The 21,548-nt window shown below is 58.0% G+C and overlaps 1 protein-coding gene across 4 annotated transcripts in view; it reads left to right on the forward strand.

The window, feature by feature from the left end:
- LRCH4 (leucine rich repeats and calponin homology domain containing 4) overlaps window positions 1-20,977 on the forward strand; it is a 35,154-nt gene extending 14,177 nt beyond the window's left edge. The window contains exons 2-20 of one of the 4 annotated variants that reach the window (XM_075908446.1): window positions 9,409-9,553; window positions 9,670-9,800; window positions 9,984-10,110; window positions 10,607-10,712; window positions 11,281-11,417; window positions 11,770-11,888; window positions 12,273-12,369; window positions 13,218-13,305; window positions 14,205-14,305; window positions 15,035-15,102; window positions 15,416-15,553; window positions 15,654-15,713; window positions 15,998-16,046; window positions 16,145-16,208; window positions 16,456-16,569; window positions 16,729-16,823; window positions 17,283-17,420; window positions 17,636-17,713; window positions 18,460-19,517. In XM_075908446.1, coding sequence (XP_075764561.1) covers window positions 9,787-9,800; window positions 9,984-10,110; window positions 10,607-10,712; window positions 11,281-11,417; window positions 11,770-11,888; window positions 12,273-12,369; window positions 13,218-13,305; window positions 14,205-14,305; window positions 15,035-15,102; window positions 15,416-15,553; window positions 15,654-15,713; window positions 15,998-16,046; window positions 16,145-16,208; window positions 16,456-16,569; window positions 16,729-16,823; window positions 17,283-17,420; window positions 17,636-17,713; window positions 18,460-18,678 — 1,812 coding nt within the window. In that variant the 5' untranslated portion in view covers window positions 9,409-9,553; window positions 9,670-9,786 and the 3' untranslated portion in view covers window positions 18,679-19,517. Of the gene's footprint in view, window positions 1-9,408; window positions 9,554-9,669; window positions 9,801-9,983; window positions 10,111-10,606; window positions 10,713-11,280; window positions 11,418-11,769; window positions 11,889-12,272; window positions 12,370-13,217; window positions 13,306-14,204; window positions 14,306-15,034; window positions 15,103-15,415; window positions 15,554-15,653; window positions 15,714-15,997; window positions 16,047-16,144; window positions 16,209-16,455; window positions 16,570-16,728; window positions 16,824-17,282; window positions 17,421-17,635; window positions 17,714-18,459; window positions 19,518-20,053 lie in introns of those variants that run through there. The other 3 variants (XM_075908443.1, XM_075908444.1, XM_075908445.1) reach the window with 3 other exon arrangements.
- Window positions 20,978-21,548: the final 571 nt, after the last annotated feature.

Consider the following 21,548-nt stretch of genomic DNA (forward strand, 5'->3'; position numbering starts at 1 on the left):
GCTGTGTGTAGACACAAGGGCTATCTTGGGCAATGCCTCGGGTGTCCCGAGGCATCTGTACCCCAAAAAGGTCTTAATTACACCCAGTCCTTCCTTCCCTGTGTCCGACCCCCTCTTGGGGTAAAGAGATCAAGGATAGTCCTGCAGCCAGGGAGCTGGATAGATTTCAGTGCTTCTGGAACTCTTCCTCTGAAATGGGAGGAATAATCCAGCTCCAGGGCGAGGGAAGGGTAAATGCAGTCTGGTTGGTGATGCGCTATGTACGAGCGAGGTATGGGCGTTCTCCCAGCCCAGTCCTAAACTGGAAACTCCCCTGCCTCTTTGGGGGAGATGGCCTAGGCTGCTCCTCCAGCATACGTTAGCCTGGTAGAATTCAGCTCTTCCGGACAATGTCAGTGTTTATTTGTGACGTTATTGGAGTCTGATGTGAACATGGGAATCATTGTTGCAGCCACTGTTCTGTGTTTGCACCAAATCCTGTGCTGAGTGGGCCCTGTGAGGTGTCTGTCGAAAGCTGATGATTCGCTGGTGCAGTTTGTGCTGCTTGTGGGCAGATGTCATTTTTGTATTTGTATCCTCGCATTCCAAATGTTCGCTCCTGGGAGTTATCAACAGGCGTCGCCCAGCCATTGTGTAAGGGTGGCTAGTCAGTGACTAGCAGCACTTGGCCGGCAATGGGCCTCCAGCGGTGCCGATCCACAGCTGAGGAACTTGGCTGTAAAGGTTCAGACCAGTCCGTGAGTGATGGCTGCTAAGGCCTGAGTCAGGCATGGTCAGTGACTGACTCACGTGACAAATACCATTTTGGGAGGGGAGCAATGGGATTCCCGCCGCGTGGGCAAGGGTAGAAGGAGGGCCCTGGGGGCTCCTCCAGCTTTGTCTTCACTCCAGCTCATCCCGTTAGGGGCAGCTTTGCCATGAGCCTGAAAGGACTGATGACCCACCCTAGCAGAGGACGTATTCCAGAGACTTACAGACAGCAGTTTATTCCATCTCTGCTGCACGCCTGCACCAGGAACTTGGGAATTGGCTTGTGTAATTTGTTTCCTTTAGCAATTTTACTCTCAACCTTTTCTTTCTTTTATGAATAAGCCATTAGCTGTTAGAATGCAGAGTGCATTGTGCAGAGTGCTCTTTGCCTAAGATCTGAGGTATAAATTTACCTGGGATGTGGCTGGTCCTTTGGGGTTGGAAGAACCTGTTCCGATTTGGCAAGATGGGTTTTGTAGCTTCTTGTGTGTAAGGAGCAGTGCTGGTGGTGGCTCAGGAGAAGCTGGAGTGTTTAGGAAATAGGGACGTTAAAATGCCTTTATTTTGGTAAATGCGTAACTGCTGAAAGTTTCAGAGGTTACACGTTTACATGCTGAGGATTGGGGGGCTCTAGTACTCGTGGGGAGCCAGCTTCCATCTGCCGGCAGTGGGGGGAGGACGCTGTGTGTAATGGTGAAGGTTACCCAATGAGCCCAGCACATCAGTTAACTGTTAACACTATCAAATCCCTACTAGGGAATAGCTTGTATGGTTTCTCGCCAGCGAGTGTGGTGAACAGATGTGCTCTTTGGTGGTTTGGTGCCTTTATAATGGAGGACCCTCAGTTGTGGGCTGCAAGTAGCCCTGTCTCTAGGTAATTTGCTCTGATTTGTCCCTCTCCGCCGTGCCCCCCTGAACTGCTATAGTACAGTCATTTGCAGCATTCACCACCACCCTTCTCTTTTTTGGAATGTCCATGGCTATGGGAAATTAAAGGGAGGGGGAGTCTGATCGTTATTTCGTGGCAGTAGCCGTCAATTCAAACATGAGGCATCAACACCACATGGCAGATACTAGCAAGGTCTCTGGCAGCATGTTTCTCGTGTGGCCTCCTGGGCTGCTTGGAGTCTTAGCTGCAACAGCATCTTGGGGTCGATTTGTGCATGGGTTTGAAATCCAAGTTTACTGGTTAAAACCCAAACCCTTCTGGGCCAGGGTGTGTGTTAGCCATTCCGGGCTAATTCCCTCGTCCCGGCACCGGTTCTGAAGTGAGGGCAGATGGTTGCACTGGGCCCTGGCAGGCTGTGCATCCTTGGAGCTACTCCGCAACGAGGTCACAGAGGTCCCTAAGGGGGATCAGTTTCCTCAGCCAAGTCCTTAGATCTGTCTAGGAGTTTCCAGTGCAGGCCGCCTCCACTTCCTGTCTCTCTGGGACTTACTCAGCCTGCCGAGGGCTGCCGCAGAGCCGTGCCCTCCACACACTCTGCAGAAGAGCTGCGATGGCGCTCAGCTGCTTGTGTCAGGCACTCTGCGTAGAAAGGAATGGTGCAGCCACTGGCTTCCCATGCTGCTGGCCTGCAGTCTATTGTGGGCCAAGGGCTGGGGTGAATGGTTTTGTGCCGGGAGCTCTCTTGGCTGCATCCTCGGCTGGCTCTCTGCGCTGCAGGTGACAGCAGAGCCCGAGGGTCCCAGCTCACAAGGCGCCATTCTCTGGAATGGAAAGAAGGGGGAGTTGTTTGCTTTCTCAGCGCCTGGCTTCTGCGTCTCTATGTTCCCTGGGAGGGCAGGCTACAAGGCCCCTTTGCCCTGTGATCTGTGAACCTCCTTCCCAGCTGCCCAGGAACACGTGTGGCACAGCTGGGGCTGCATCCAGAGCCTTCCTGGATTTCCTCACAGCTTCAGCAAAATTGGGGTCATGTACCTGCTTGGAAAAGCACTTAACCTGGCAATTCGTGCACCATGCCACAGGTGTGCGGGGGAGGGGGCAGCAAAGGGCTGGCGGCAGAGCTATGAGGAAGGGGAGACAGAGCGGCTCATGCCTCACTGGGTGCAGTCCAGCTCAGCAGTTAAGCTCTGGGGCTGGTTACAGAGCACCTGCCCCCAACCAGGTGCTGGCCAGGGGGCTTCATTGGCATGGGCAAGAGCCAGTGGGGAGCCTGTGCTTAGCACCAGGAGGACCAGACACCTTTGCACCAAGCTGGTATCCAATGCCTGCACCATCGCGGGGCAAGGATCCGGGCAGGACCAGGGCCTGTGTGTTGGGCCTCATGGTGCCGGCTGCGTTCCCCCCCTCCCCCGTTCTCACATTGTCACAGGCGCCCAGCTGCGGGCCCTGAAAGAGAGCACTTTGTTTTCCCACCACCTCCTGCACAGGAGCTGTTCTCCCCATGTGTCTGGGCAGCGCCTGGCATGACGGGGCTGATCCCAGCTAGGGCAGGGACTGTCTCTCGCTGTGTGTCTTGGCAATGCCTGGCATGACAGGGCTGATCCAGTCTTTCAAAATCTGCCTTTATTCAATCCTGTATCCTTCACTTGCCAGTAGGAATGTTGCTGTGTATCCTGAGGTACAGAAGGGGGTGACCCTTGTCAAGGTGGGGTCTGGGCAGATGGGAGAGGGGAGGCGCAACTCCTGGCCTTTCCTTGGTTCTAGGCTAGCCCTTGCATTCCCTGGGGCCGACAATGGGCTCCAGAGCTTGGAGTTGTAGAGCTGGAATTCTCCCGTTCCGCAGGGGTTGGTTTATGAACACGTGGCAAGGCAAAGGAGGGGAGCTGTGTGTCTGCTGCCCCCCAGTCTCAGTGCTGTTCTGGGGGAGATGGTGCGGTTCAGTGTGATCTGGCTCCAGGCCCCATTTCCCTCTTCCAAAGGTGAGATTGGCTGGGTGAACACGTCTCCTCCCTCGTGGCAGTCTCTTCACACCCAGCTAGGCGGCCTGTTCGCCCCCATCCTGGGGCGTTTGGTCCAAGGTTTCTCACTGTCCTGTGAGCTGTCTCATTGGGGCTATTTCCCATGTGAACACAGCTAGTTTTGCCCTTCATAGAATATAGAATCATAGAATAGTAGAACTGGAAGGGATGTCATCAAGTCTAGTCCCCTGCCCTCATGGCAGGACCAAGCACCGTCTAGATCAGTGGTCTCCAACCTTTTTAATCACAAGATCACTTTTCAATTTCAGTGCAATGTAAGATCTACCGCAAACCCAAATACCCTTGCCCCATTTCCTTCCTGCCCCTTCTTTGAGGCCCCGCCCCTGCTCTGAGGCCTCACCCTGCTCACTCCACCCCCTTCCTCTCCCATCCTCACTCACTTGCACAGGCTGGGGTAGGGAGTTGGGGTACATGCTCTGATTGTGGGCCAAGGGGTTTGGAGTGTGGGAGGGGCTCAGGGCTTTGCTCAGGGTGGAGGATTGGCGTGTAGGAGGAGTTTCAGGGTGCAAGCTCTGGGAAGGAGTTTGGGTCTAGGGGGACTCCCGTCCAGGGCAGGAGGTTGGGTGCAGGAAGAGGTTCAGGAAGCAGGCTCTGTCTGGGCACCATTTAGCTGAGAGAGTTTCCAGGTGGAGCAGTGGGTTAAGGCAGGCTTACTCCTGCCCTGGCCCCACACCACTTCTGAAAACAGCTGGCATGTACAGCAATGGCTCCATGTGCTGCCCCTCATCTACAGGCACTGAGACCACAGCTTCTACTGGACATGGTTTCCCTATTATTGATCACTGGGAGCTGCAGGAGTGGTGTCTGCACATAAGGATAGCATGTGGAGATCCCCTCGCTGCCTTTCTCAGGGGCTGCAGGGATATGCCTGCCACTTCCAGGAACAGCAGTTACCACAGGGATAATTACTCCAGCCACAACAGGTTAGGCATTTTAGAACTCACTCCGTAATTAAATTTAAGCATAAGAGAGAAATGAAAATTAAGAAATGCATAGGCCAGTCAAAAACTAAAAATAACCCACTTTGCAAGCAGTAAAAGAAGTAACAACTACCCCACATGTGTTGGGTCAGAGATGAAAGTGAAGGACAGTGTGTGTTTGTGAGACAGTCACACTTATGCTGTCTGTCTGTATGTCTGAGATTTGCATTGCCAAACTCCCTCCCCCCCCTTCTCTCTGTGTGGAGATAGGGTACAGGAGTGGGGAGAAGACGGACACCCTGACATCCCTCCCCCCCCCCACACACACCTTTTCCCTCTCATCCCCCCTGCACAGCAAGCAGGAGGCTCCTGGGGGGCAGCTCTAAGGCAGAGCAGGAGCAGCATGACAGTGGGTGGAGGGGCAACTTAAGTGCCAGCGCTTGATAGCTTCCTGGCCAAACCAGTCAGGATCCCCTGTCAGAGACTCCAAGATCTACTGGTAGGTCCCAATCTACTGGTTGGTGACCACTGGTCTAGATCACCCCTGACAGGTATCTGTCCAATCTGCTGTTAAATATCTCCAGTGATGGAGATTCCATAACCTCCCTAGACAATTTATTCCAGCGTTTAACCACCCCAACAGAAGTTTTTCCTAATGTTGAACCTAAACTTCCCTTGCTACAGTTAAAGCCCATTGCTTCTTGTCCTATCAACAGAGGTCCAGGAGAACAATTTTTCTCCCTCCTCCTTGTTACACCCTTTTAGGTACTTGAAAACCACTATCAGGTCCCCTCTCAGTCTTCTCTTTTCTAAAGCCCAGTTCTTTCAGTCTTCCTTCATAGGTCATGTTCTCTAGACCTTGAATGATTTTTGTTGCTCCTCTCTGGACCCTCTCCAATTTCTCCTTGTCTTTCTTGAAATTTGGTACCCAGAATTGGACACACTACTTCAATTGAGGCCTAATCAGCACAGAGTAGAGCAAAAGAATAACGTCTCGTGTCTTGCTCACAACACTCCTATTAATGGAAAAAAAGTAAACACGATTCTGGGATGCAACCGTGTCACACTGCTTGTGGTCCACTATGACCTCTAAATCCCTTTCTGGGGTACTCCTACCAAGGCAATCGCTTCCCATTCTGTATGCGTGAAACTGATTGTTCTTTCCTAAATAGAATATTTTGCATTTGTCCTCCTTAAACTTCATCCTACTTACCTCAGACCATTTCTCCAGTTTGTCCAGATCATTTTTTATTTTGACCCTATCCTTAATGCACTTGCAATCCCTCCCCGCTTGGTATCCTCTGCAGACTTAATAAGCATCCTCTCTATGCCAATATCTAAATTGTTGATGAAGATATTGAACAGAACCAGTCCCAAAACAGACTCCTGCAGAACCCTACTTGTTATGCCCTTCCAGCATGACTGTGGACCATTAATAACTACTCTCTAAGAATGGTTATCCAGCCAGCTATGCACCCACCTTCTAGTAGCCCCAACTAGTTGTATTTCCCTAGTTTATTGATAAGAAGGTCATTTGAAACAGTGTCAGATGCCTTACTAAAGTCTATGTACTCCACGTCCACCACTTTCCCCTTATCCACAAGGCTTGTTATCCTATCAAAGAAAGCTATCAGATTGGTTTGACATGATTTGTTCTTTCCAAATCCATGCTGGCTGTTACCGATCAACTTACTATCTTCCAGATATTTGCAGACGGATTCTTTAATTACTTGCTCCATTATCTTCCCTGGCACAGAAGTTAAACTGACTGGTCTGTAGCTTCCTGGGTTGTTCTTATTTCCCTTTTTATAGGTGGGCACTAGCTTTGCCCTTTTCCAGTCTTCTGGAATCGCTCCCGACTTCCATGATTTTTTCAAAGATGATCGCTTACGGCTCAGATACCTTCTGCCTTTCCCTGCTGGATTATGGAGTCTTTTAGCACCCAGTGCTTTCTTCCCTTGGCCACAGTCATGTCCCTGCTCAATCTTCTTTTAGATGAATCTGTCACGCAGCTGAAGCCTCTTTTCCAGCCCAAGGCTAATTTTTTTGTGGCTCCTTTCTGCCCCTGATTGTTAATTTCAGCCCCAGATGGAGCCAGGGCCGGGACTGATTCTCATCAATGTCATGCTGGCTTTTCTCCTTGGAGGCTGTTGGGCCTCGTGCCGGCTCCTATGGCTTGTGCCAAGAGAGGCACCCTCTCAGCGGCTTGGCCTGGCTTGTGTGGTCAGCAAAGCGCTTCCCTGGCTGGCAGGGAAAGTCGCCCGAGTCAGCCCTTCTCTAAATTGTGAATGCAGGGCTGGCCCCTCTCCAGCAGCTCACATCCCGGCCACCTTGGAGCCTGCCACTCGCCGCGCAGCTCAGCTCTCAGGCATTTCATCCTCCTCATCCCTCTGGTTAGGGGAGAGCTCAAGAGCCCTGGCCAAGATCCACATCCCTCTTGTGCTGCATAGACCCCCCGGCCGAGATTTCCCCCCTTGTGCTAGGCACTGCATAGACCCACAAGAGGAGCCTGTCCGGCCCTGAGGAGCTCTGAGCCCTGAAAGGGAGGCAGGGGAGAGTCATCAATCCACACATCTCTCTAAGGGACAGATATGGCATTTCCAGGCTGGGCTTCCGAAGGGATTCAGGGGCCTAGCAGTGCCGGTCAGGGCCTCGCATTGAGCCTCCCATCTGAGCCCCTGCATCACAGGCCATACTGTCCCCTGGTCAGTACCGAGCCAGGGAAGCCTTCGAGTTAACTGCAGCCAGGGACGAGTCTCCGCTGAGATGCTCAGCTACCTGTGCCCACGATTCATCCCCCTTTTCAGGTCGCATTTGGCTAGCATCATTTCCTAGCCATTGGGGAGCATCAGACAGCTCTTCGCTGGCCTGCCAGGGAGCGCCCGTGCAGGACAGCTGTTGTTCGCACGCCCAGTCCTGCCTTTCTGCCCTGCCAGGCTGCTGATCCCATCCCCCGCCCTGCCTTCCCACCCCACCAGGCCCTGCCGGGCTGCTCTGCTGGGCCACCAATCCTGCCCCTGCCCTGCCTTTCTGCCCTGCTAGGCCACTGATTGCACTCCTACTGGGCTGCCCTCCCAGGCTGCCAATCCTGCCTTTACACCCAGCTGGGCTGCCAGTCGTGCTTCCCGGGCTGCCGATCCTACCCATCACCCTGCCTTCCCGCCCTGCTGGGCTGCCGATCCACCCACTTCCTCACCGTTCCCTGCAATTCTGTCCTGCAAAATCTTCGATCCCCTCAACCCTGCAAGAGCCATTCCCCTGCACAGCTAAACCAAAAACCAACCCCAGAGTAGTGAACATAGATGCAATTTTCCCTACTAAAAGAGGGATGTTACTGGGTACCCAGTTAAATAGTTTAACAGTTTAACCGATTCTGGGAGCAGCCTCTGCCTGTGGTCCAGCTGTGCGGGGGCCTGGGAGCAACTGCAGTGGCAGCAGCCCTTGCCTGCAGCAGGGGCTGCTCAGGCCTGACCCCAATGGGTGGGGGAGGCGCTCCAGCCCCCTGGATCCAGTTAAACATGGCGTTTGCTTGCATTTAGCCAATTAAATAGAATTTTATGTCCCTACTAAAAGACTGAATGAATCTTGCTTAACCCATGTTAAAGACCCTTTAACTCCTGTTACAAGACACATCAAATCCCATCAGTTCCTCTCTTAAGTGATCAATTCAAAGTAAGAGATCCTGGGATGTTGCTGCGGGACCCACAGGATTCCTGTTCTGCTGCAGGGCTCCAGCCCTGACTCCTGGGGTCCTGCCCACCTGGGCCATGGCCGCTTTGCTCCCAGGTGCCTGGGTTCCTGATGGGGCAGGGAGAGAGGAGGGTGAACATGGCAGCGTGTCAGTCCTCGCTCCTCCTGGGGTTAGAGCCCATTGATCAGAGTAGGGCCTCTCACAGGCTGGACCTTCGCCCTGCATCGGGCAAAGGATGCGGGTCGGGTTGGACAGAGGAGCTGCCTCTGCGCTGGGGAGGGTCCAGTGGTACATCACCCAGTGCTGCCTCTCTCCCTGGGCCTCCTCTGGCTTTAACCGCAGACCTGCGCAGGAATGGACCCATTGTGCAATCTTCTGTTTGCTCGGGAGTCGGGACAGTGCTGCCAGTCGCTCACCCCGTGGCATCTCCTGCAGCGTTGGCTCAGGCTTTCGGATCCTGAGTGATCTTTTTTTTTCCAGCTCCTTTTAGCATGCCAGGGAGGGGGTGTCTGTGCCATTCTCATCGCTGAGGGCTGGCCCACGAGCCCCTGATCTGAGGCAGAGGGATGCAGACACCTATGTTAGCTTGATGTACAGCAAACGCAGGAGTTACCTCGTGCATGGCCATCCTGCCTGCCGGTGGTGCACATCCTTACGCCTGGGCCATCTGGGAGGGCAGGGGCGTCGGGTGATTAGAGCGAGCAGGGGCTGGAAGGCAGGATGTTTCTTCCCAGCTTGGCTGACCCGTCTTTAGTTTCCCTTCTCAAACAGGGAAAGGGCCATTTTCTGGCCCAGCCCTCACAGCAAATGTGCGGCCGTCCCCTTGCTGCGGTCTGTTAGCCCTTTCTCCCTGGGAGCCACAGGTGGTTGGGAACGCCAGCCAGTTGCTGCGGTTCAGAAGGGCCACCCCATCCGTTCTGCAGCTTCTCCCAGCCAGCTGCGTTCTCTGGCTCTTCCCTGGCTAACGAGGACCTTCCGGGCTGAATTGCCTGCCCATCTGCTGCAGCCAGCAGGGGGCATGCTGAGGGGAACCTGCCCTTGTGTGTGGGAGAGGGGACAACAGACCCCAGAGCGGGCCCTGGGGATCTGAGTCTAACGCCTCTCCTCTTGTCCCGCCCCCAGATCTCTCCCGGAACAGATTTGCTGAAGTGCCTGAGGACGCCTGCCACCTGGTCTCCCTGGAGGGGCTGAGTTTGTACCACAACTGCCTGCGCAGCATCCCGCCAGCCATCGCCAACCTGCAGGCCCTCACCTACTTGAACCTCAGGTAGTGGCCAGGCTGGGGCACGGGAGGGAGCTGGAGCCCCTGCTGGGCTCAGTCAGCCAGAGCTCCTGCACAGCAGGAATATTCCACCCTGTGGGCTCCTGTTTCTGTCCCCACAGGCCCCTGCAGGGCCCCGGCCTGGGGCAGGAGAGATTCTCTCTTCCCCCGCCCCAGCCTGGCCCTGCTGAGGAGGTGGAACCTGGCCCTACAGGACATACTTGGCCCTTACCAGAGGGATGCAGGTGCCGGGGTCTGTATGTTGCCTGTGCGCCCCCTTGTGGGGCCACACTGCAGTGTGACGACAGCTGCTTGGCTGTGCTACCCATGCAGGCCTGTCTCCCAGGGGGCTGGGCCTCTCCATGACTCTTAGTGCCTGGAGGGGCTGCTATTACAGGTGTGTTTGGCCCAGATCTAACTGCTCCTTCTTCCCCAGCCGGAACCAGCTTACCTCCCTCCCGCCCTGTCTCTGCCAGCTGCCCCTCAAAGTCCTGATCGCCAGCAACAACAAGCTGGCCTCGCTGCCTGACGAGATGGGCGCGCTGAGCTCCCTGCGCCAGCTGGTGAGTCGGGCCTGCTGGCGCTCAGTGCTGGGCTATGGGGCCTGGGGTCTGGCCTGCTAACTGGAGAACCCTCTGGGCTTTTATAGCTGGACATGAAGCTCCAGACAGCTCCCTCCTGTCAAGCCAGCTCTGTTTGGGGTAGGGAGAACACCCAGAATACATTAGGAGTGGGATGAGCTCAGCAGGAAGTGCTGCTCAGGCCACAGGGCAGCATTAAGGGATACTGTGGGGCAGCATTAAGGGATACTGTGGGGCAGGGGCTCAGCAGGAGGCTCTGTGGGGCAGGGAGTAGGGCAGGGGTTCAGCAGGGGCACTTTCTCCTTACAGGCATGGCAGGCCCCAGACCATTACCAGGGGGTGCTGTCATCTGGCTTAAACCCTCTGCTCCTTCCGGGATACTGAAAACACAGTACGAATCCCCTCCTATGGGGACTTCGGGGGCAGCTTTCCCACCCTACCCCAGCCGGGCCCTGCTGAACGAATCCCCTCCCCCCAGGATGTGAGCTGCAATGAACTCCAGTCCCTCCCAGCCAGCACGGGCCAGCTGGAATCCCTGCGAGATCTCAATGTCCGGAGAAACCAGCTCACCACTCTCCCCGAAGGTCAGTGTCCCTCTCGGTGCGCCTGCCGCTGCCTCCAGGCACAAGGGGCTAAAAAAACCTTTCCAGCCAATGGAGTGTGGGGCGAGCCTGTAAGCCGCCAGTCCCGCGAGGGCTGGGCCTCTGGCCTGAGTGCATATACCTTCCTAGGCCTTCCTCTTTGGTCGCCCTGGCATTTGGTTCCCGGTCCTGGACTCTATAGGGTTCTGATTCTAGCCTGCATCCCATATGGCCCCACACCAGGGAGCACCGAGCTGGACTGGGATTCCACGGAGCTCCCCCTCTGCTGTGCTATGCCATTTCCTGTACTACCCAGCTGCTGCTGCTGCACCCCCCAGAGATGGCTATCTTGGGGTGGGCGACGGTAAAGCACCTGGAGGTGGCTGGCTGACCTGGTGTGTGGCAGTGGGACATCACCAGCTCTCCTCTCTGGGCCTGGCTTGCCCTGGCACAAGGAGAGCAGGTGCTGAGGAGCCTGGGAGCCGAGGGAGGCTTTGGTTGTGAACCAGGAGACCTACTAGCCAAGCGTGTCCCATGAGGGCTCCGTCACTGGGCTTCTCTGCTTCTCCAGAACTGTCGGAGCTACCCCTGGTTCGCCTGGACTTCTCCTGCAACCGGGTCGCCCGCATCCCTGTCTGCTACCGGCACCTCCGACACCTCCAGACCATCCTACTAGACAACAACCCCCTCCAGTCGCCCCCCGCGCAGGTGAGCCAGGAAGGGCTGGGGGGGCCAGTGGAGGGAGCGAAATGGACCTGAGGAAGGGTGGGTGGGGCGGGCTTGCACCCAGCCCAGGGGCAGGGCCTATGTCTGCCAGGAAACAGCAAGAGGGAGCTCTGCCATCTAGTGCAGACAAGTGGGGCAGGGCCCAGTGGCTGGGCGGTGTAGCCAGACCCATCCTTGGGGGAAACTAACATGGGCCTGGACTCCTTCTGTCCGAATGCAGCCCAGAGCCAGGGAGGAAGGGGTGGGATCTGGCCTTCTTGCTTGCGAATCTGTCCTGGAGGGGGCTCTTCGAACAACTCCCCCACCCCGAGCCTAGTGCCGGTCTCTCCCCTAGATCTGCCTGAAAGGCAAAATCCACATCTTCAAATACCTCAACCTGGAAGCCTGCAGCAAAGCGGGGCCAGACCTGGCCGACTTGGCCCGGGCCAACCGGCCCACCAGCTTCAGCACTTGGTAAGGGAGCTACACCCACATACCTGGACCCTGCAGATTCCAGTCCTCATCCTGTTGCCTCCTCCTGCCCCTCCCGCGGATGTGAACCCGTCGAGCTCCCCCACCCCTGCACGGCAGCAGGGAGCCAGGACTCCTGGGTTCTCTCTCTGCTCTGGGAGGGGAAGGGGGCCAGAAGGCTTGGATCTGCCTCTTTCTTGAGAGCTTGGGGAGCAAGCGCCAGGTCCTGTTACCCCCCCCACACACACACACACTCCCCCCCCCCCACCCCAGACCGGGCTGATCCCAGTCAACCCTGAGCTCTGTGCTGTCTTGAAGTGCCTTCTCCAGCTCTTCTCACCAGAGTATCTCAAAGTGCCCCTCCTCCACCCCCTCTTTGCCTCTCAGCCTCTCAGACGAGTTCTACCCCGGCCGGCAGTACGGCGGCCTGGACTCCGGCTTCAACAGCGTCGACAGTGGCAGCAAGCGGTGGTCTGGGAATGAGGTACGGGCTAGGGATATTAACTATCCGTTAATCGAATAGTTGATTAACCTCATAAATTCTTGTCAGTCGACTATTCTGTGGTCCCCGGGCACCCCTGTCTGGGGCGGAGGGGTCTGAGCTCCTGGACCCGGCACAAGCCAGAACTGAGCTGGGCTGCCTGCTTGCCTGGCTTTGTATACCCTCTAAATGCAGAGCCACAGTGGGGGTAGGTCCAGGACCCAGTGCAAGCCAGGACTGCTATAAAAATGTACTGGCAAGGAGTGGGGGGGAAATGTGTGTAGTCTATAGCATTACCTATAAGCTTTGGATAATGGGTTAATTGACTACACTATTACATCACTAGTATGGACTGCAGGGCCCCCAGCCCAGCCCTGCTCCCCCTTATGCTGGGATGAGCTGCTGGCTCCACATGTGTCCCATTCCAGGAGCACATAGGACAGCAACAGCTCCCACCTCAGCCCGGGCTCCGCAGCCTCCCGTCCTAGCACCGGGGAGGAAAAGCTGCCGCAGGAAAGCTGGGCTGGGTTGGCTCTAGGTTCCAAGGCCATGCCCAGAGGGAGGCTAGATGGCAGACAGGAGACTTGAGGCTCAAAGTTTGTTAGGTGCTGCCCTGCCTCAGTTTCACCTACATCAGTGCCACTGACTGGGGGCATTCAGTCAGTTTCACAGATGGTACCTGTGCTGGGCAGGGGTCCCTCTGTGTCACATGCCCGCAGCGGTCCCTGTCACCTGTACCAGGTGGGGGTTGGTCAATTGTGCGGGTGATTCACAGGCAGTCCTGGCATCTGAACCCCCCGCCCATCCCGAGTGCTGCCCAAGAATCACTCAGCCCCCCTATGTTCTCCCAGTCCACAGATGAGTCCTCTGACCTGTCGTTCCGCGTGGCAGAGCTGATCCGGGATCCCCGCCAGCTGAAGGAGAAGCGGGACAGGGCAGGTGAGTGGTTCCATTCTCTCCAGGTGGATTCCCAGCTCTTGGTGATCCTGCAGTAGCTGCCGGAGATGCCTGACTTGGCCTAAGAGGACTCAGCCATTGGCTTCTCCTGCCAGTCACAGCTCCACTGACCCATGAGCTGTCAGGGTGGGCACCCCAGTTCCCAGGTGAATCTCTCCTCCTTCCCAGCTGCATCTGGGCTCGTCTTGTCGCAGACAAGCACGTGGTAGCAGGACTGCGCTGCAATCTCATGCCCCGGCTTAGCTGCAGGCAGTAGGTGGCTGGTGCCAAAGTGGTCGGCCCAAAGGATACATGCAGGGGCAGGCCTGGTCCAGTCTCCCTGAAAGACCTGCAGCAAAATGGGAGTGGGCCCTGGTCCCCGCCAAAACAAATCGCTGTCCAGCCAGAGTTCAACTCAGTCCTTTGCCTGGAGTTCCCCCATGTCTCTGGCCTAGCCTGGTAGAGGTGCACATGGGCACATGTGTCAGGCAGCCCCCATGGGCTTTGCTTGGTGCCTGGGAGCAGAGACAGCCTGCTTGGGTTGCCAGGTGGTTTAACAAACCCCCCCCACACACACACACAAAACCCACCCCGAAAAAATTCTGTTGAAAGGGAAAAAAAGGGGGGAGACCAAAGTTGTTGAGCAAAAAAAAGGAGGGGGAGGGGGGCTCTGCACCTTTAAATGACCCTGCGCTCCTCACTCCCCTACCCCTGCCAGATACAGCAGGGGGAAAACTGTACCCACCAGGCTTCCCTCTAAGGGAAACAGGAAATACCAGACATTTCACGTGTCCAGTATTTTCTGGTGTTTTTACCGGACGGGGGACCCGAATAATGGACAGTCCAGGCGAACACTGCACACCTGGCAACCCTACAGCCCGCTGACCCTTTCCTCCCCGCAGCCAACGCAGACCTGGAGCAGATCGACTTCATTGACAGCAGCCTGGAGGAGGAGGAGGCAGCCAAGCCGGAAAGGAGCTCACAGGGCGCAGCCCTGGTTGAGGTGCAGGGGGGCTGCACTGAGGGACCCTGAGTATGCAAGTTGAGGAGACTGCAACTCCCAGGATGCATTTCTCTACACTTGGCCTGTTGGCTGTCCCTGCGCCCTGGAGGCAACACCCCCTGCTGGAATAGGAAGAGGAACTGGCCCTGCAGTGGGAGGGGTGTCACACTGGGCCCTAAACAGGGTTGTGGCCCCAGCCCCACCTCCACAACCAAGGAAATTTAGGTTTTCTGGCAAATATTCGAATACCAAAGTCTCTCGTATGGGAGTGGCTGGCGTACAGCCTCTTGGGAGCTGTGGTTTGCTCGACTTCTGCATCCCATGCTTCCTTATGGGCCAGGCTTGCTGGTGGGATTATGTCTACCATGCAAAACTTAAACAGCAAATGGTCCTGCAGCTCCTTACAGACTAACAAACCATGTAGGTAGTGTCATGAGCTCTCGTGAGCACAACCCACCAAGGTGCACCATGGGCAGCTGCATCCTGGGAGTCCCTGGCACATCTTGGATGATGTAGTTTTGAGGGTCAATTTAGGCCCAGGCCTGTGGCTCCTGCCAGCATGGGGGGCACGGCTCTGGGGCAGGGATGTGGCAGCTGGCTCAGAGGAGGGGCTGTCATACAGCAGCAAAGGAATCTGTGCTTGGAGTCTGTGGGCTTAGAATGGGGGGCTGAGAGCCAGGACTCCTGGGCACTCTCTCCAGCCTTTTTCCTCCAACTTTGTGTCCCTAGGAGAGGCAGAAAGCAGAGAAGAGCCTTCCCCAAAGAGCTGGTGGTGGGGAGAAGGTGCCAAACAGCAGGTGAGCAGCGGCTGGTTAGGGCCTACTCTGGGACAGGTGAGGGGTCCCTGTGTAACTGGCCACCCCACCCCAGAGATGGGTGCATCTCAGAGCTTGGGCAAGAGGTCTGTGTGTAACAGGCTGTCCCCCATTTCCCCCAATGAGGGGCACTGCAGGCTTTGAACTCCGGCTGCTGAGCACGGAGAGCCAGGAGCAGCGCTATCAGCTGCAGTAGATTGTTACCCTCTCACCTGAGCCAGCCCCCAGAGAGGGAATTAACCCTTGGTGTGTTGGCCTGGGTTAACCCTGCTCATCCCAAATCCCCACACCACAGGACATGTGTGGGGCCCAACCTCCCTCGGGAAGAGCCCGTCGGTGAGGAGCGGAGGCGCCCTGAGACGCTGCAGATCTGGCAGGAGCGGGAGCGGCAGCAGCAAGCCCTGCGAAGCCAGGCACTGGAGAAGCGGGACAGGTTTGTGGGAGGGCTGGGGATGAGACTCAGCCCCCTGCTGAGGCCACCTGGGGGCCTCTCTGCTTCGGGCCCTTCTGACCCCCCTCTGCGTCTCTTCCAGCCTGCTGAGGATGGCGTCCAAAGGTGGCTACAGCAGTGCACAAGGCCCAGCAGCCAGCAAGTGAGATTCCCCCCCCCCCCCCCCATTGCTTTGCTCCAAACTCCCTTTCCACATGAGCCATGTTGTGGGCTCCCCTGGACCCATGCTCAGGCCCAGTGGCAATTTTAAACCCGGTGGCAGTGCTGGGGTTCAGGTCTCCCCCGGTCTACACTAGGACAGCCTTGGGGCTACTCCAACTCTGCCCCCTTGTACTCCTGTGTCCCATGACCCCTTCCCCCATGGCCAGGATCAGGGGCCCTTTCCCAGCCTCGAGCAGCCCCTCACTTGGCTCTGTGTCCCCACAGTGGCCCATCGGAGATCAGCAGCCTCCCCCAGAGGAAGCCAAGGACCCAGGTGAGAGGGGAGGGACAGGGATCGGAAGAGCCTTGGGGGGGTAAATGGTGCCCAACGGGACTCAAGCCGACTGCCTCCCCTGCCCTTGTCTGTTTCAGGCTGCAGAGCAGCCGTCCAGTATCTACAGCCCAACATCCCCAGGGCAGACAGCCCGGCAGCAGGGTGAGTGCCGGCCAGGCTCTGGCAGAGGAGAGTGGGGGACAGCAGTGGGGCCTGGTGGGTCAGAGAAGGTGGGTAGGGCTGGGAGTCCAGGACTCCTGGGTTCTCTCCTCAGCTCTTGCAGGGGACACGGGCCTCCAGGGGCAGCAGATCCTGTTTGAAAGGACTTAGTGCCCCTAGGCCTCAACTGTGCTATGGGGGAGGAGGGAGGCCATGGGGTGAGATGACACCTTTCTTCCCCTCCCCCTAGAGTCGCTCCCCTCCCAGGTCTCCAGCCCCCCAGGACGGGAGGCAGGTTTGGCCCAGAAGCCCAGTAGTTTCCTCTTCCGCTCCTCCTCACGCAGCGCTGTGAAGCCCAGCTCCGGTAGGTGGGCAGCTCTGTGCCCTCCCCCTTGCTGGTGGGCTGAGGTATTGTACCTGCTAGATCTGCAGGCCTGGGGTTTGAATCCCAGTGTGGCCTGTGGATCCATTCCCTGCCTGCCTGCTGTCTGTGTCCCACTGAGCAACGCTGTCCCCCCCACAGCCTGTACCCCCCACGACGCCTCCCCAGACCTCTTGCGGCTCCGGGCTGGCTCGCACGACCAGGATGAGAAAGAGTTAACGGCCCAGCTACGCAAGGTATTGGCCCCCCCAGCTCAGCTTTCCCGTGACTGATCTCTGAGTGCTCAACCACCTGGTTAACCTGTGGCGGGACCCTGGGGAACCTCATGCACTCCCCCCTTTCCCCTCGGGCCCTGGCCCCTCTGCACAGCCAGCAGCAGCTGCCAGCCGCCAGGTAACACAGAGGAGCTGTCAGCCATCAGGAACCTGGTGCAGGACACGTGCAGGGAACAGGGACTGTGCCCTTCTCTCTCCCCCTCTCCCCCCTCCCCCCCCCCAGAGCCCACACTCTAGTCAAGAGAGAATTATGTTGGGTGATGGGCCTCAACAATTTTCAACTGGGTCCTGAGGAAAAGCAGGTGAAGCCCCCTGCTCCAAACAGGTGCCTTACGCGTGGGTCCCTGTGGGCAGTGCGCACATGGGTGCAAAGCAGGTACCTGGGGGCGGGACATGGAACATCATCTTTTCCCCATGCAGGCCATCGAGTCGCGGCTGAGCATGACTCTGGCAGAGGATCTCAGCGATGCTCTGGCCAACGGAGCCGTGCTGTGCCAGCTGGTCAATCACCTGCGCCCGCGCTCGGTGCCCTTCATTCACGTGCCTTCTCCCGCTGTGGTGAGTGGGAAACCTGCCCCAGACGCCTGGGGCCCTGCCTGGCTTGGGTGGGTGAAAGCCTGGGAGCCAGGACTCCTAGGTTCTCTCCCCAGCTCTGGGTCTGTCTCTACAACTGTGAGGGCTGGACTGACTCTTCTTGAAACCTGAGCGTCTGCCAGACGAGACAGTAGCTTGGGCAGCCCACCCTGCCACTCACTCTCCTCCGCTCTCCGCAGCCAAAGCTGAACATGGCCAGAAGCCGGAAGAACGTGGAGAACTTCCTGGAGGCCTGTCGCCGCATGGGGGTCCCGGAGGTAATGTGGGGACTGTGGGGATCTCAGATATCCTGCCTGCTCTGTGCAGCTGGGGCAGTGTGCTCCCATGCTGGTGCACTAGTGTGAAGTCCTGACCCCTCCTGTGAAAAGCTCCCCCCTCATGGCTAATGGTCCGCCCTCTCAGCTGATGGGGACCTGGCCTCTCAGCAGCTGGTGCTGCACTCTGTTCGCTGCACTGGGGTCAGGTCCTAGAATGCCGCATTGCACCCACTCCTCCACGCCAGCAACAGGCTGGTGCTGCCGGTTCCTGTCGCCCCTTTGGATGGCAGTAGCAGCGGGGCTGAGCCTGGGTCCTGCCCAGACCTCCCTCCCATTGCACAGCACCGGGCACTGACCCCAGCCTCACAGCAGCAGGAGATGCCCAAATTCCCTCTGCTAAGAGCAGGGTCCCTGCTCCCAGAGAGCTCCCCAGCTGGACAGCCTTAGGAGGAGGGGAAACAGAGGCATAGAGAAGGAGAGTTGTTCAACATCAGTGGCAGCCAGGGAGAGAACCTGGCTCCCAGCCCCCACTCCCCTCCCAGAGCCAGGGAGAGATCCTTTGAGTCCTGACTCCCATCACCCACCCCACCAGCTCTACCCACTGGCCCCTGTTCTCCTCCTCAGCCTGGGCAGGAAATCCTACTGGCTCGGGCACAAGCAGAGTTGCCAGCCCAGCGCGGCAGGGGCCAGTCCCACAGTCCCTCCCTTAATGTCTCTCCTGTCTTTGTCTCCTGCGCCGGGCCCAGGTCACCCTGTGCTCTGCCTCTGACGTGCTCCAGGGGGACGCCCACCGGCTCTGGGGCACCCTGCGAGCCCTGCTGCTCTGCGGAGGCGAGGAGAGCGCCACTCCTGCTGCTGCCCACACCACGCCCGCCCTGCCTGGGCACCTCGCCGGCTTCGCCCTCTTCTATGTTTCCGTGATGTCGCTGCTTTTCCTGGCCTATTGCAAACTGTGTGGGTTCTGACCAGTGGGGCCCCCAGAGCCTAGCCCTGGGGTGCAGGGGCCCTGCCCTTCCCATGTGCCTTAGGGAGACCTATGGGGGCCCTGCTGGATCAGTGCTCTCCCAGCCACTGCCCAGCCTGGGAGCTGGTTCTTGCTGTCACACTCAAGGGCCATGCACACAGGGGTGGGGCTGGAGCAATGCTTCCCCTTGACAGTCCCCCGTGACCACCAGGGTCCCCCCCTTACTCCCAGTGGGGCCTGGGAGGCAACTCCAGTGTCCCTCAGGACCCCACTTTCACCCCATCTCCCTGTGGAGTTTTGCAGGGCCAGGTTGACAGTTGGTTGTGGGGGCTCTGCGGGTTCCCCTTTGAACTGAGCTCCTGAACTGCATCATCTAGCCCCTGGCAGCTCCTGCCATCTTCAAATCCGCCTCCTAGAGAGACACCCCCCCCAGCTGGGCCCTGCTCCCCCTCCATGCAAGCGAGGCCCTCGCTCCTGCTCGTCAGTGCCTCTCGCCGGAAACGTGCCATCTGGCCACATTCACCTGGGGAATTGCGTGCCTTGCTGGGGCTAGCCCTGGTAATCCAGCTGCCCATGGGGACTTCGGTCCCACCGTCTTCCTCTCCTCCTTTGCCTCCCGGCTGTTCCCCCCTTGGCCGGGCCGCCTGCCTTAACGCTATTAAATTATACAGCTCTATATTTGATATATATTGGAAGGCCGAGCCTGGGCACACTGTACAAAGCTGTAAATAGTGCGCGGTCCTTGCTCGGCAGTTCCCTCTTGTAAATTCCCCTTGTGGCTTTCTCCTCCCGGACGCCGTGTGTGTCGCACTTGCTGAGAAATGGAGCTTTCCAACCCGCCATGTGGCTTTTGTCTTGTTTTGCCTTGCCTTGGCTTGGCCGTGCTTTAGTGCTGCCGGGCGGCTCACATGGGAATGCAGGGGGCAGTTAACTAGTTACCAAGATCAGGGCCTTGTTGGGGGGGTCAGGCACTGCCTCATACTCCCCCAAAACAAGACCCAGAGTAAAGCAAAAAACCTAGGTCAGCTCTGGGCCTAGAACCAGCTGTTGGCCCTGGGAATAGGGCTCCAGTGGGGTGCTGCTCACTTAACCACTTTCCCCAGGCTCTGGCTGTTTCCCTTTCTTGGTCAGTGGACAGAGCAGGGGCTTACGGCAACTGCCTGACAAAGCTGTGCATGAATCGGTCAGCCTCACATAGGACTTGCTGGAATGGCTCTGAGGGCCCCATCTGGCTTGGCCACGTGCCTGCTCTAAAGCCTCCCTGAGTGTGGGATGGATTGCACTATTGCCTCCAGTGGTGGAAGTTGAATCGTTGCCTCTTCCTATCCCCCAATACCCACCCCTTTGCCCCTCTAACTTCTCCTCTTTCCTGCCAGGAATCCCTGTGCCAGCCCCAGCATGTCCTGGATGAGGAGAGCCTGGGGCCACTGGCCCGGACTGTCCAGGCCCTGCTGAACGTGGCCCAGTCCCTGAAGAAGCCGACGCCCCCTGAGAGCACCTCCAGCAAGACCTAAGGGGGTGGCCCAGGCACTAATTGAAGAGCAGTGGCCCCTAGGATTAGAACACCCCAGGGGGTGTATGGGTAGGCCTGACTCAGCCCCAAGCAGCACTGACTGTACAGAGGTGCTCTCATCCCACTACATGCCTCAGGGCCATACTGTCCCCCCTGAAGTGGCAGCTGCTGTTTGGAAAACTCGTGGGTGGCAGAAGTGGGATTCTGAGCTCCTATTGCTAACCCTACCCCCAGTAACCCTATTGTGGGGCCTTTCCACGGGCTGGCCCAGCTGTGTAAGGCAGTGAACCCGCCCTTGGGCAGCAATGCAGGGGATTGATCACAAGAAGGGGGGTTATTTGTGGACAGGGAGGAAATGGGGGCCAGGCTCCCCCCTCTCATAACAAGGGGCTGGGGATCTCTGCAGTTGCAAATGGGGGCTTCACATCAGTATCTAGGGGCAACCACTGCCCATGGGGCTCCGGAGGGATGAGAAAGTTAAGAAGCCAGGGGGGAAGAGTGAACCCCCAACTTGCCCCTACTCCCCCTATTTTCCTGGGGGTAAAGGGATCAAGGGAGGGACTGGTACCTGGCTCTACCTCCTCTCCCAGGCCTGGGCTACAGCCCCCAAGTCCTTCCCCCTCCCCTACCAGCCTGGACCTACCTGCTCCTGAGTGCCCCCCACCTCTGCCTGGGTTTTTCCCTTGCTCTCGGGAGGAGAGTGGAGGGCTGGGGGTGAGAGCAGGGAGGCTGGGTTCTCTCCTCAGCGCTGGGGTGCCCTCTAGGGGAATAAAGCTGCATGACCCTCCCTCGGCTCTGGGCTGCTCTGTCCCGCCCTGCCTATCCCGGAGCTGGGCTGGGCTGGGTCTGCTAAAGCGCCAGCCTCTGTTTCCCTTGCACAGTCTCAAGCCAGCCTCGCTCCCGGCCCCAACCCGCAGCTCCTGCCCCTTCCCACGCTGGTTCGGGGACTCCCAGCCCCCGCTTTCCTGCTTCAGATCTTCCACAAAGGGGGCGGGGCGGGGCGGGGCAGCGCAGGGCTCAGCGCCTCGGTGCCTGTCCCGCCCGGGGAGCGACTCCCCCTGCTGGGCAGCAGTAGCTGGGCCTTTACACGGGCCGAGGGGTGCAGCTCCCCGCGCGGGGCTGCCCCGGGACCCGAACAAAGGCGCCAGTTCACCCAGAGCCCAGCCGGCGGGCTGCCCCACAAGAGTGGGGGCCAAAGCATGGCTCGAGCGAGCCCTACAGCAGGGGCGCGGAGCCAGAGCCTCGGGCCACGTCTGCCAGGCCGCACCCCACGGTGCAGGGCGGCCGGGGCATGGAACGAGCGCGCCCGTTCTCAGCTCCCCGCCGCTCTGGCTGGGAACTGCCCCTCCCTGGCTGGC

Source organism: Pelodiscus sinensis, chromosome 24 (genome assembly GCF_049634645.1).
Source record: "Pelodiscus sinensis isolate JC-2024 chromosome 24, ASM4963464v1, whole genome shotgun sequence".
NCBI lineage: Eukaryota > Metazoa > Chordata > Testudines > Trionychidae > Pelodiscus > Pelodiscus sinensis.